Consider the following 13,057-nt stretch of genomic DNA (forward strand, 5'->3'; position numbering starts at 1 on the left):
AATATTACAGGAAATAGAGTGATTAGAGACATGTGAGATTAGCTTGTTAAAACTAGAAAAAACACATGTAGAATTTGGTTAGTTTAAAAAGGAGGCAGATTGGGAGACTGGGATTGACATATATACACTAATATGTATAAAATGCATAACTAATAAGAACCTGCTGTATAAAAAAAATAAATAAAATTCAAAAATTCAAAAAAAATTAAATAAAATAAAAAGGAGGCAGAGCTTGGAAAGAACAAGAGGATATTTCAGGCAGGAAAGATTTCTTTCAGGAATATTCAGAGACCAGAAAATGAAAGTGACATGTTTGGATTAATAACAGGTTTACTAAACTGGACTGGTAATGAATAATTTTTACAGCAACAGTAGATAAGATGGCTTTGTTTTCTGCTGAAATAACAAAAAATCGTTTCAGCGCAATATTAAAGAAAGATGATGTAGTTGGGAGTTTGATGGGACTTAATCACATAATCAATGAAGAAATATATCTATAGCTAATATAAATAATAGACCATTAATAAAGTGCCCTTTCCTAATGCACACACAACACAAAGTTATTAATCAACGACAGACAAAAAGGGAGCTTATTTTTTTCCTATCTCAGTGATTAGAAAAGTGTTATCCTAGAGGATTTGAGATTGTTTCCTTTTTAAAGAAGGGACAATTTAGAGGAAGAAAATGATGAGAATGTAAAACTTAAGTATAGGTGTGGAAGGGGAGTCACATGAGTAAACTGATGCTCTAGCAAGATAGATCTTGAGGGAATGGAGGCTTGTATGAGAAAAGTAAGACCGGAAGCAGAAACATTTGGAAACCCACTACAATAGTGTAGACATTATGACTAGACATTGAATTAGGGGTAAGACAATGGAAATAAAAGATATTGGTAATACAGCAAAAAAACAGTTAAGCAGACTTTGATGATTAATTAGGTTTGAGACATGATGGGACAATAGATGCAAAAATGTGTAAAGTTGGTATCTAGAAGAACAAAAATAAGAAAATCAGCAAGGGAAATTGGTTGAGTGTTGGGGTTAACAAAGTATCAGACTGAATGGCTTGAACAAGAATTTATTTTCTCACAGTTCTGGAAGGTAGAAGTCTGAGATCAAGGTTTTGACAGAGTTGATTTCTTCCAAGGCCTTTCTCCTTGGCTTGTAAATGGCTGCCTTTCCTTGAATTTTCCTATAAGCCTCCTTCTGAAATTGTGTCCAAATTTCCTCTTCTTATGACACTGGTCATATCAGATTAGGGCCCAACCTAATAACCTCATTTTAATTTAATAATCTCTTTACAGACCCTATCTCTGAATACAGTCACATTTTGAGGTATCGGGGTTAGAATTTCAACATATGAATTTTGGGGAAAAGACCCAATTCACTCCATAACAGGTGGAGGTGGCAACTTTGGGTCAAGGTGAGGCATCTAAGTGGGAGAGTCAAAGAAAATGTGGGGCTCAGGACTGAGATACAAAACAAGTAACTCTGGAGTCACATTAATTAATGAGAGTTGAAAACCTAAGGAGCTGATCAATAATCTTGAGTAAATGAGTTCTCTCTGAAGAAGGGAATATGGAATGAGAAACAAAGAACAAAGATAGAATTTTGTGTTATTTCCATAAACTTGAGAGGTGGAAGACAGAATAGCCAATGAGGTAAACCTGTATAATGTAGTGTGGAATAGGCAAAAGAAGGAAAGACTTCCAAGGATTGGGTGATTGACCTTCAAAGGTTAGTGGCAACAAAGACAGAGGGAGGCCATTGAATTTTCAATCAGAAAGTCATTGGTATAACTTAAGAAAAGAGATATGGAAAGTTGAAAGATAGTTGATTCAAAGGGATTCAGGAGGGAATGAAGACAGTAAATACATATTAACATGATAGAAAATAATGGTGTTGATACAAAGGAGAGAAATAGTCTGAATAGAGATAGGACTGTCCTCTCAAGATAAGATTTGTGCATATTTGATAGCAGAAGAGAGGAAATCATTAAAGAAAGTAAAACAAATGGTTCTGAACAGGAGATAAAGGAATAGGACAATATATTAAAATGTGTTCTATTTAAACTGTATTCTACAGAACACTACAGCTCTCTCTCTCCACCCATCCACCCCATATAATTATACTAGAAGAGCTTTGCATTTATTTCTTGACATAGTCAGTTTCCATCAATTATTTCATTTGACTAAAGACTTCTGATACAAAATACATTTGAGATCAATTTTCCTAGGAGATGGAGAAGGAAAAGAGAGATGAAAGAAAGGATGTGTTATTTAGAGGCAGAAAAGGGAGGAAGATGGTGGAATTTATTAATGATGTCTGTCTTCATCATTAAAATATTCAATTAAATCATATGCCAAGAATCAGATGAGGAACTGAGAGTTTAGAAGGAAGAATTTTGAAACAGTTATGGGGAGATTGTTAGAAAATCAAGAAGACTTGAATATGGGCAAAAACATCACCTTGCTATTCTTTCACTACCTCATCTAGTTCTTTCTTTGTCTAAATGCAGTGGTTTTAAAATATGGTCCTCTGATCAGCAGGATTAGCATTGCCTGGAAATCTGTTAGAAATGAAAATTCTTTGACCCTACCCCAGACCTACTGAATTAGAAACTCTCAGGATGGGGACCCGTAATCTCAGTTTTAACAAGCCCTCCAAGTGATCCTGATGCATGCTGAATTTTGAGAATCATTGGTCTAATATACTGGCTGTGTTTTCTGACTGTATTTTTTTTTCCATACTCCAATTTTAGTTGTAAGTATCTATGGAATATGGAATATTCCTTCTTCTTCTACAGCCCAAATACATGGATTTATTCAGATGCTGGTATTTGATAAGTGTACTCACTCTATGACCAATAGTAAGCATCTCCTAGAAGGCTTGAGTGCAGTAGGAATTGAAATCTCATTTCTCACCTGGAGATGGAGAGCCCCAATCAAACCACAGCTCAGTTTATCTTCTCTGCTTCCCCTTATTCCTGGGGAGATCCTGTCATCTGTTTTGTTCCACTGCTCTTCATTTATGTTTTCATTGTTGTTGGAAACCTAGTCATCATCACAATGGTCCAGCTGAATACTCACCTCCACACTCCCATGTACTTTATTAATGCCCTTTCTTTTCTGGAGATCTGGTAAACCACAGCTACCATACCAAAGGTTCTGTCTTGCCTGCTTAGTGAGAAGAGTATTTCCTTAAGTGGTTGTCTCCTGCAGATGTATTTCTTTCATTCCACAGGCATGAGTGAGGTTTTGTCTCCTGACAGCTATGGCTTTTGACTGTTACCTGGTCATCTGCAGCCCTCTTCATTATCCCACTATCATAACCCCTAAGCTACGTGCCCTGCTGACTTTAAGCTGCTGTATTTGTGGCTTTATCATGCCCCTCACTGAGATTGCCTGGATCTCCACACTGCTATTTTGTGGCTCTAATCACCTTGAGCATATCTTTTGTGACTTCCTCCCAGTGCCAAGCCTGGCCTGCCCAGACACACAAGACATCATCATGATTCAGGCAGTGGATGTTGTCCATGCAGTGGAGATCATTACAGGTGTGATGCTCATTTTCATGTCCTATGTTGGTATTGTGGCTGTAATTCTACGTATTCGTTCAGCGGAGGGTCATTGCAAGGCATTTTCCACATCCATCTCCCACCTCACTGTCTTTCTGGTTTTCTTTGGCAGTGTGGCTCTCATGTACCTACACTTCTCTGCCACCTACTCCTTATTCTGAGATACAGCCATTGCTCTGGATTTTGTAGTTTTGTCTCCCTTTTTTTAACCCCATTATCTATCTGAGGAATAAAGAGATAAAGGAAGCTATAAAAAAAAACACATAAGTCAAGCTAACATCATTTTTCAAAAGACCAGGGACCTCAAGTAAGATCTAGCAGTTGGGAGTCTATATAATTGTTGGAGCCTTTTTATCCTCAACTCTCTGCAATACGTCTTTCCCATCAGCCTTTTGCTAAAACGGGTCTCCCAAAAGTCACCAATAAACAAAATTCACTAATAACTGAACTCAATAGTCTCTTTCAAACTTTATTCAATTTGACATATTTTGGATCTGACTTTTTTGATTAAGTTTTCCACCACTCAGTTTATTCAAGGTAAATTTAATTTGTGGAAGTAATCTGGTTAAAAATTTACTAATTTTAACAGAGTCGAGAATTCTGTTTGTAAGATATGGTAATTGAAAAACCATCTTCATAAGACTAAGTTCTCTCCATGGTATTCCCAATGGATATACCTGAAGGATAACCCTAATTTCTAATTGAGTATTCATGTATTGATAAATAACAGTCTAGATGTTTTTCAGCAGGTTCTATTATGAATCCCTTGTATGATTTATATCTTGGCAGTACTACACAATATTAATTCCATGTCTGTGTCAATAACAGGCAGTAAGCCCTGCGTCTACCTCTAATGAGCCTGTGTGTCAAGTTAGTGGAGGCTGTTTTGCTGAACCCCAAATCAACTTCATTAATATCAATGACCACTAGAAATGAGGAGAATGGATAGGTCTCTTTAAAACTGACAGAGAGAGAAACCCCGTAAAAGGGTTGGTTGCAGTTCTGTGGTAGTTAAGGACTATGGCAAAGAATCTCAGGCCAAGAAGGTCACTGAAGAATATTTTAAGTGCAATAAATGAACAAACAAAAACCTTGGCTCTAAAAAAAAGTAAAGTAATATAACTAATCTATTCATTAGCTAATCAATATTTTTTCATGATAAATTGAAAAATGTAATCCTTGGTTTCACTGTAATCAAATGTTTTGTACTTATTAATTAAGCAATAATATCAATAAATATCTACTAAGTAAATAAACCAATATCACCATGCTGCATTCTGATTGTCCCAGACAACTGATCAACCATATTGTACAACAGTGCTTCCCTTTCAACCTCTTCTCCCTTGGATTTCAGGGTGCTGGACTCTATTTTTTTAAATCTTATTTTGTTTGAGGGCTCTTTCTCTTGTGGATTCTTCTCTTTATGCTTCATAAAAGGTGCTTTTCTCCAAGGCTCACACCTCATGGGGATGCAATAATAAAGCTGATTACTATGCAAATATTAGTAGATTTTCACTCTTCCCTAGCCCACCTAGGAATCCTATGGTAGTCAGCCTCACTTCCCCACTAGTGTGCCATAGCTATGCCCTCATCCTCACCCTTGTCTTATGATGCAAAGACAGAAGTAAAGGGAAATGTCTTATAAGAAGAGGATAATGCTATCTGATAAAGAATTCAGATAGAGAAGAGAGAAAATGTGAGAAAAATCATAGGTTGTGGGTGGAGAGGTCTTGGTAAAGGAAAGTCTTCAGAAAGTATACTTAGTGTAAGAAAATAAGGGAAGAGGGAAAAAGGGGTACGAGAAGTGTTGCTGGGTTTAAATAGTGTATGTATTTTTAATGTTCTACATAAAACATGAGGAATGAAATTACTGATTGATTAATTATTTTAACTGTACTTTTCTAAGTACAATATTGTTACAGAATTGATATACATAAATCTCCAGCATATGAAAGGGTTACACAGTTTTCTTATCTGTTTTGTCTGTTTTAAGATTTTGTAGTATATAATCAATTTCTCAATAAAAGTCCAATTAACAATCAAGTTAAGAAGAATAAAGGGAACTTTATTTGAGCCAAACTGAGCATTATAACCAGGGAGACAGGCTCTCAGAAAGCTCTGAGAACTGTTCCTCCTGTTAGAGGTCAAAGGCACAGTCAGATACATTTTTGAGACAAAATATCATGCATCAAAATGGCATATTGATATTTTACATAAAGTTCAACAAGGATACATAGTCCAGGCAAGCAGTTACAAAGCAAGCATCAAGTCATCATGACTCCCTACAGAGTTGGGAAAGGACAATATTTTTTTTAAAGAAGTTACATTGCTAGGGTCAGAAGAAAGGAAAAAAACCGATCTTTACGGTCCAGCAGACACTCCCATCTTTGAGAAGTTCTTTTTGATGTGTAATGCAGATGCACACTGCACATTATGGAGAGAGAGAGGAGGTCCAAATGGACAAACAGAGAGAATTTTATGTTTAAAAGTTCTTGTACTGCCTTAAAATATAAAATGTATTTATCACTTTCCTAGTCCCTCAAAATTTATCATTGTCCCTAAAAATGCATATAGCTGAAACTACCTTTTTACATCCATACTTTCTCACCTTCTATCTGCTCTCCCAACTGAGACTACTTTATTTCTTAAAACTTAGATCTTATTGCTTTACTACGCTGCTTATAAAGGTTCTAAGATTAAATACGCCCTCACTCCAAATTGTGAATGTAATTTTCCTAGCTAACCTGTGTGTATCTGTGCATGCGTGTGTGTGTTCATGTGTGTTGAATAAAGAAGATTCCAAACTGAGAGAAAAACAAAAGGAAAAGAAACAGCATATGGCAGTGTCTGATGGTCAAAAGTAAGGACACCATTCAGAGGGGAGATCACGGCGCTAATCTACTGGTGGAACTTCTTACAGTGATTTTTTTTGAATTCACGTTGCTGAGGGTTGAGCAGTGAGTTCTCTCACATTGCTTCCCACCTCACCAACCTGCTTATTATATTTTATGATATTTTGGGGAGATTATATTAAATACATAAATAAATGAATGAAAGAGTATATAATCACTTACTGAAAATCCTTCATAACTAATGACACGTAATCTGAAGATGGTTATTTATGTTCACTGTTAACTACTTTCCATCACTTTTTTAAATATCAGAAATCTTATCTGCATGAACATATTGAACAATTAATTATTGAGCAAATTTTACATGTCAAGCAGTGTGGTAAGTTCTGGACAAAGATACAACCTCTACCTAAAAGAGTTTCCACTAAAGAATTGGAGAGGCCCATAGAAGTACAATATAAAAAGTAATAACAACAAAATTCATAAAATCATGGCAGAATTAGTAACTGTGCTGGAAAACCAAGAAAAATTGCAAAGAGAAATTGTATTTGTTCTGAGACATGAAGAATATTTATTATATACTTACCTTTATTTTTTAATCTTTATTTATATACCTTTAGAACTCTACTTGCATTTAATTTAGGAAAAGTTTTTGGTACAAACCAACATGGGCTTGAGGACTTGAGGCTGGTTTTAATAAGAACTATGGCCTATAAACCAAGTTTTCACTGGATTAACTCACTTAATCCTCATACAAACTCATGCAGTTGATATTATCACATCCATTGTGCAGATCAAAAAACAAAAAACAAGAAAACAATTGAAGCAAACAGACTTTTTAAGTTCACATAGTTAGCTAATGATAGAGCAAGTAACAAAAATGAGTCCAGACTTCAAACTGCCATGCTTTTCTCACCAAAGCAATACTTAATAGTATTGTCTCAGCATTACTGACTGTGCTGTTCTTAAACTCTCCTAATAAGCATATTTTAACTTATTCATCCCTTTAAAAAATGAGAATAAATAATTATTTTGATTATAACTAACATTTATTTTCTCTATGTGCCAAGCACATAGTGTTTCACATCTCTTACTTTATTTAATACTTACAATATAAGTCATCTCATCATTTCTAACTTGCAGTTGAAAATACTGAGACAAAGAGCAGGTAAGTAATTTACCCATAAAAGTAGCCAAATAAGGACAGGAATCCCAACACTCTGACTCCAGAGACAATGGGCAGTAACTGCTCTGAAGTTTCATTGTACTTTATCTGTGCCACTCTTATGACACTGCTTGCTTTCTACCTTGAATTATCATTAATACATCCTACTTGAAGCACTGTGTCATTGGTTCATATGTGCATTGCTCCCTGTGCCTAGCACTGGGCTCTACATAATAATGGCCTCAATAAATGACTATTGAATTGCTTCATGACTTCTGATTTTCTGTACTGTCACATCTATGGAGAGTGCAAAAAGGAGGAGATGCTATGAGTTACCGTTCCATTGCTGACATTATTTTGCTCTTGTTAACTTTCCTGCAGTTTGAATAATAGATTTTCAGAGGTTTGTCTATTGAAACAAAGCATCTAGATTCCTAGAAAAAGAGTGTTTGTTACTCTTTTAAATTCTTTTACCTTAGGGCAAGTAGGTATGAACAATCTAAAACTTAATGGCAGGCTGAAGGTTTTAAAATGTTGATCATTATATAGCTAGGAAACAATTTCTTAGATATTTTACTTATAAGTTCAGAATTTCTCCTCCCATCACTATTCTAACCTATTCGTTTGCACATATTCATAGCCTGACGCAATTAACACTTTCACCACTTTTCCTCTGTAATATGAGTATGGTTACCTAATTACATCTTTTCCATCAGCCATAGGGACTTTGACCTATCTCTGTCTTAGGTATTTCAAGAAACTTGCTCTGTATGTAACAGCAACCTGAAAGGAATAGAAATGGTATATATCATATAATTCTAAAGAGGGAATTACATGCCAACTCTGTACCACTTGCTGTTCTAGGCATTACATATAAAACTATTTTATAAAGAGAAAAAAATCCTTGTACTCACGGAGTCTACATATGAAAGGATGGTGGACAATAATCTAAGTAAAATGTAATTATATTTTAAATGGTAGTAAGAGATGGTAGGGAGAAAAAACAATAAGATACGGTTAGCGAATAAGGAGTTTTGGGGCTAGAATGTGATTAATTTTAAGTAAGGTAATCAGGAACGGCATCTCTCAGCAAGTATTATTTGAATTATGGCCAAAAGAAGTACAAGAAAATAAGTTCTAGGCATGTGAATATTTCAAGGAAGAATGTTCTAGGTAGAGGGCATGGAAGTGCAAAGACTATAATGTAAGGACATTCCAGGTGGCATATGGATAGAGCGATTGGGGTGGATGTGGAGACATAGATGATGAAGTCAGAAAAAGTTTTGTTGGGCCAGATTACATAAGAACTAAAAGACCATTGTAAAGGCTTTTGCTTTTCATTTGGAGTAAAGTAGGACCCATTGGAGGGTTTTCGGCAGAGAAGCAAAATTATTTCATTTACCTTTTAATAGGATTTATCTTAGTTTGGCGCTGAGGATAGACTGAAAGAGGGCAACAGCAAAAGCAGACACTTTTGGAGGTTATGCAAAATCCAGGCAAGGGTTGATGGCTTGGGCCAGGGTTGCAGTATGAATGTTTTAAGAAGTAGTTGGTTCTAAAGGAGGCAAGAACATACAATGGAGAAAAGACAGCCTCTTCAATAAGTGGTGCTGGGAAAAATGGACAGCTATATGTAAAAGAATGAAATTAGAACACTCCCTAACACCATACACAAAAATAAACTCAAACTGGATTAAAGACCTAAATGTAAGACCAAACACTATAAAACTCTTAGAGGAAAACATAGGCAGAACACTCTATGACATAAATCACAGCAAGATCATTTTTGACCCACCTCCTGAAGAAATGGAAATAAAAATAAAAATAAACAAATGGGACCTAATGAAACCTAAAAATCTTTTGCACAGCAAAGGAAACCATAAACAAGGCATAAAGACAACCCTCAGAATGGGAGAAAATATTTGCAAATGAAGCAACTGACAAAGGATAAATCTCCAAAATATACAAGCAGCTCAAAGTCAAAAAAACAAACAACTCAATCCAAAAATGGGCAGAAGACCTAAGTAGACATTTCTCCAAAGAAGATATACAGATTGCCAACAAACACATGAAAGGATGCTCAACATCACCAATCATTAGAGAAATGCAAATCAAAACCACAATGTGATATCACCTCATACTGGTCAGAAAGGCCATCATCAAAAAATCTACAAACAATAAATGTGGAGAGGGTTTGGAGAAAAGGGAACCTGCTTGCACTGTTGGTGGGAATGTAAATTGATACAGCCACTATGGAGAACAGTATGGAGGTTCCTTAAAAAACTAAAAATAGAACTACCATATGACCCAGCAATCCCACTACTGGGCATATACCCTGAGAAAACCATAATTCAAAAAGAGTCATGTACCACAATGTTCATTGCACCTCTATTTACAATAGCCAGGATGTGGAAGCAACTTAAGTGTCCATCGACAGATGAATGGATAAAGAAGATGTGGCACATATATACAATGGAATACTACTCAGACATAAAAAGAAACAAAACTGAGTTATTTGTAGTGAGGTGGATAGACCTAGAGTTTGTCACACATAGTGAAGTAAAAGAGAAGTGAGAGAGTAGCATTGACATATATACACTACCAAATCTAAAATGGATAGCTAGTGAGAAGCAGCTGCATAGCACAGGGAGATCAGCTCAGTACTGTGTGACTACCTAGAGTGATGGGATAGGGAGAGTGGGAGGGAGGCTCAAAAGGGAGGGGATATGGGGATATATGTATATGTATAGCTGATTCACTTTGTTATACAGCAGAAACTAACACTACATTGTAAAGCAATTATACTCCAATAAAGGTGTTAAAAAAATAAAGTATATGGGAGGAAGTGCATAGGTTATATGCAAAAAAAATAAACACACCTACACACACACACACACACACACACACACACATACTATTTTAAATAAAAAGGATGAATCCTGTGGCCTGCCATTTCCAAATATTAAGTCGTACACCTATGAGTAGTAGGTTTAAAAGAGAGAAGATGGTAAATGAAATCAATATATTTTTATGAGTTTTGTTTTTAAACCCAGAATTAAACCCGACAGTAGAATATGCTACATATAAAGCCTTCTTACCTGGTGGAGTTCCATAATACACTGCGGTGTCCTTTTCTCTGTACTAGCAAGAGAGCAATTCAGCAATTTGGCTTCCTTTTGACAATTAGAATGAGAAGTCCATTTGGTCATTACATCTGAATCCTAAGAATCAGATTCCTTCAAATATCACCAGGCATCATGGGGCCCTTGGCATTGCCTTGGCTCCTAAAACGTGTGTCCCTAAATTCATGACTCACAAACTACTGTAATATCTCAAGACTATAGGGGACTCTTTCCAACAGTACCAGGAGTGCTGTTGTGACATTCCCAGGACTTTCAGTGGCCAAGGTGACTTCTCTCTGGTTCTGTTTGAAATAATTTCTGCCCAAAATATCCAGTGATCTCAAATCATATCACAATAAACTTTTAGGATATCTGGTATGCAAAGTGAAGAGACCCCTGAAGCAGTTATATTAGGTCTATTCTTGAGGAGAGGGATATAGTTTATATTGTTTCTTTCTTTAAAATGTTATCTGTTGTCCAATGAGTAAGTACTAAAACTCTATATAATAAAGAAGTTGTAATTAAAAAAAAAAAGTAGTTGGTTCTAGAAATATTGTGAAGGTATCACTAATTGATTTGCTTACTGATTGAATATGGGGTGTGAGAGAGGAGACAAGCTTGACTCCAAAGAATTTGGTCTAAAGAACTGGAAGAATGAAGGTTCCATTAAGTGGGATAAGGCATTTGTTTCATTTATATATTTATTCCCTATCTTCTTCCAAAAAGTATTGGAGATCAAGTAGTCAAACACTCTTTCCAACTCCAATTACATATATCATTTTCTTTCTCCATGTTATTTGTTTGCTCCACATAGGACATGCCCACTGAGAAGAACTGAATTTATTGCTCTCATCTACAGGAAAAAGGGAGATGACAAACTTTTTCTCACTTTTCAAAATTCAGGTCAAAGTTGTCATAGTTGTGAATTCAACTTGCTCAGCCATATGCTATTTACCTCTCCACTTTCAATAAAATTCATTTCCATTCATATATTTTTTATTATGTAAGTTTCAGGTGGAAAGCATTATAATTCAACATCTGTATATGCTACAAAGAGATCACCACCACAAGTCTAGTTACCATCCATCACCATTTTACCCTCTCCCCAACTAACCCAATTAACGGTTAGCCTTCCCCTCTGCTAACCACTAATCTGTTTTCTGTATCTGTTTTTTTTGCTTTATTGTGTTTGTTTTTTTAAGATTCCATATATGAGTGAAATCATATATTATTTGTCTTTCTCCATCTGACTCATTTCATTTAGCATAACACTTTCAAGTTTCCTTCATGTTGCTGCAAATGGCAGGATTTCGTTTTGTTTTTAAATTAATTAATTAATTAATTTATTTTTGGCTGTGTTGGGTCTTCATTTCTGTGCGAGGGCTTTCTCTAGTTGCGGCAAGCAGGGGACACTCTTCATCGCAGTGTGTGGGTCTTTCACTGTCACGGCCTCTCTTGTTGCGGGGCACAGACTCCAGACGTGCAGGCTCAGTAGTTGTGGTTCATGGGCTTAGTTGCTCCGTGGCATGTGGGATCTTCCCAGACCAGGGCTCGAACCCGTGTCCCCTGCATTGGCAGGCAGATTCTCAACCACTGCGCCACCAGGGAAGCCCAGGATTTTGTTTTTCTATGGCTGACTAATAATCCGTTGTGTGTGTGTGTCTGTGTGTGTGTGTATCACATCTTCTTTATCCATTTGAGCATCAATGGACACAGGTTGCTTCCATATCTTGGTTATTGTGGATAATGCTGCCATGAATGTAAGGGTGCAAATATATTTTCAAATTAGAGTTTTTGTGTTCTTTGGTTAAATATCCAGGAGTGGAATAGCTGGGTCATGTACTAGTTCTATTCTTAATTTTTTGAGAAATCTCCATACTATTTTCCATAATGGTTGCACCAATTTACAGTCTCATCAACAGCGTACAAGGATGTCTCCTATATGTGGGCTGTGTATGCCTTTCTATTGTGTTGGAGTCATGACTGCTTAAGTGTGCTGGTGTGCAAGCCTGCCTCCCACATTCACACATGTTTACTGAGCACTTATTAGTGTAAAACATCTGATTAAAATAGAGTATAAAAAGGAATTGGAGAAGCAGACAAGGTATTGTATTATTAACCATGATATAGAAAGTGCAAAATTAATTGCTATGGGAGTACCACAGAGAGATAAATTTAATCTAACTAGAATAATTCATTGGAAGTATTATTTGAGCTGAACCCTGATTTATTCTTTATTCTGAGCAGGAGAGGGGCTGATATAGAGGAAAGAAATGAAGGAAATATAAAGGGGACAATTCTGCTAATTATAAAGTTGTGTTCTTGGGTAACAGAGGCAATTG

General features: G+C 36.1%; 1 protein-coding gene across 1 annotated transcript; it reads left to right on the top strand.

The window, feature by feature from the left end:
• Positions 1-1,047: 1,047 nt before the first annotated feature.
• Positions 1,048-7,987, top strand: OR6K2 (olfactory receptor family 6 subfamily K member 2). Its single transcript, XM_082406911.1, is given in 6 exon segments — positions 1,048-3,139; positions 3,143-3,256; positions 3,258-3,734; positions 3,738-3,770; positions 3,772-3,828; positions 3,831-7,987. Coding segments are annotated over 6 exon segments (948 nt in total). The 5' UTR covers positions 1,048-2,929; the 3' UTR covers positions 3,888-7,987.
• The last annotated feature ends 5,070 nt before the right edge of the window (positions 7,988-13,057 follow it).

The sequence above is a fragment of the Balaenoptera borealis genome (genome assembly GCF_965194805.1).
Source record: "Balaenoptera borealis genome assembly, chromosome: 1".
Taxonomy (NCBI): domain Eukaryota; kingdom Metazoa; phylum Chordata; class Mammalia; order Artiodactyla; family Balaenopteridae; genus Balaenoptera; species Balaenoptera borealis.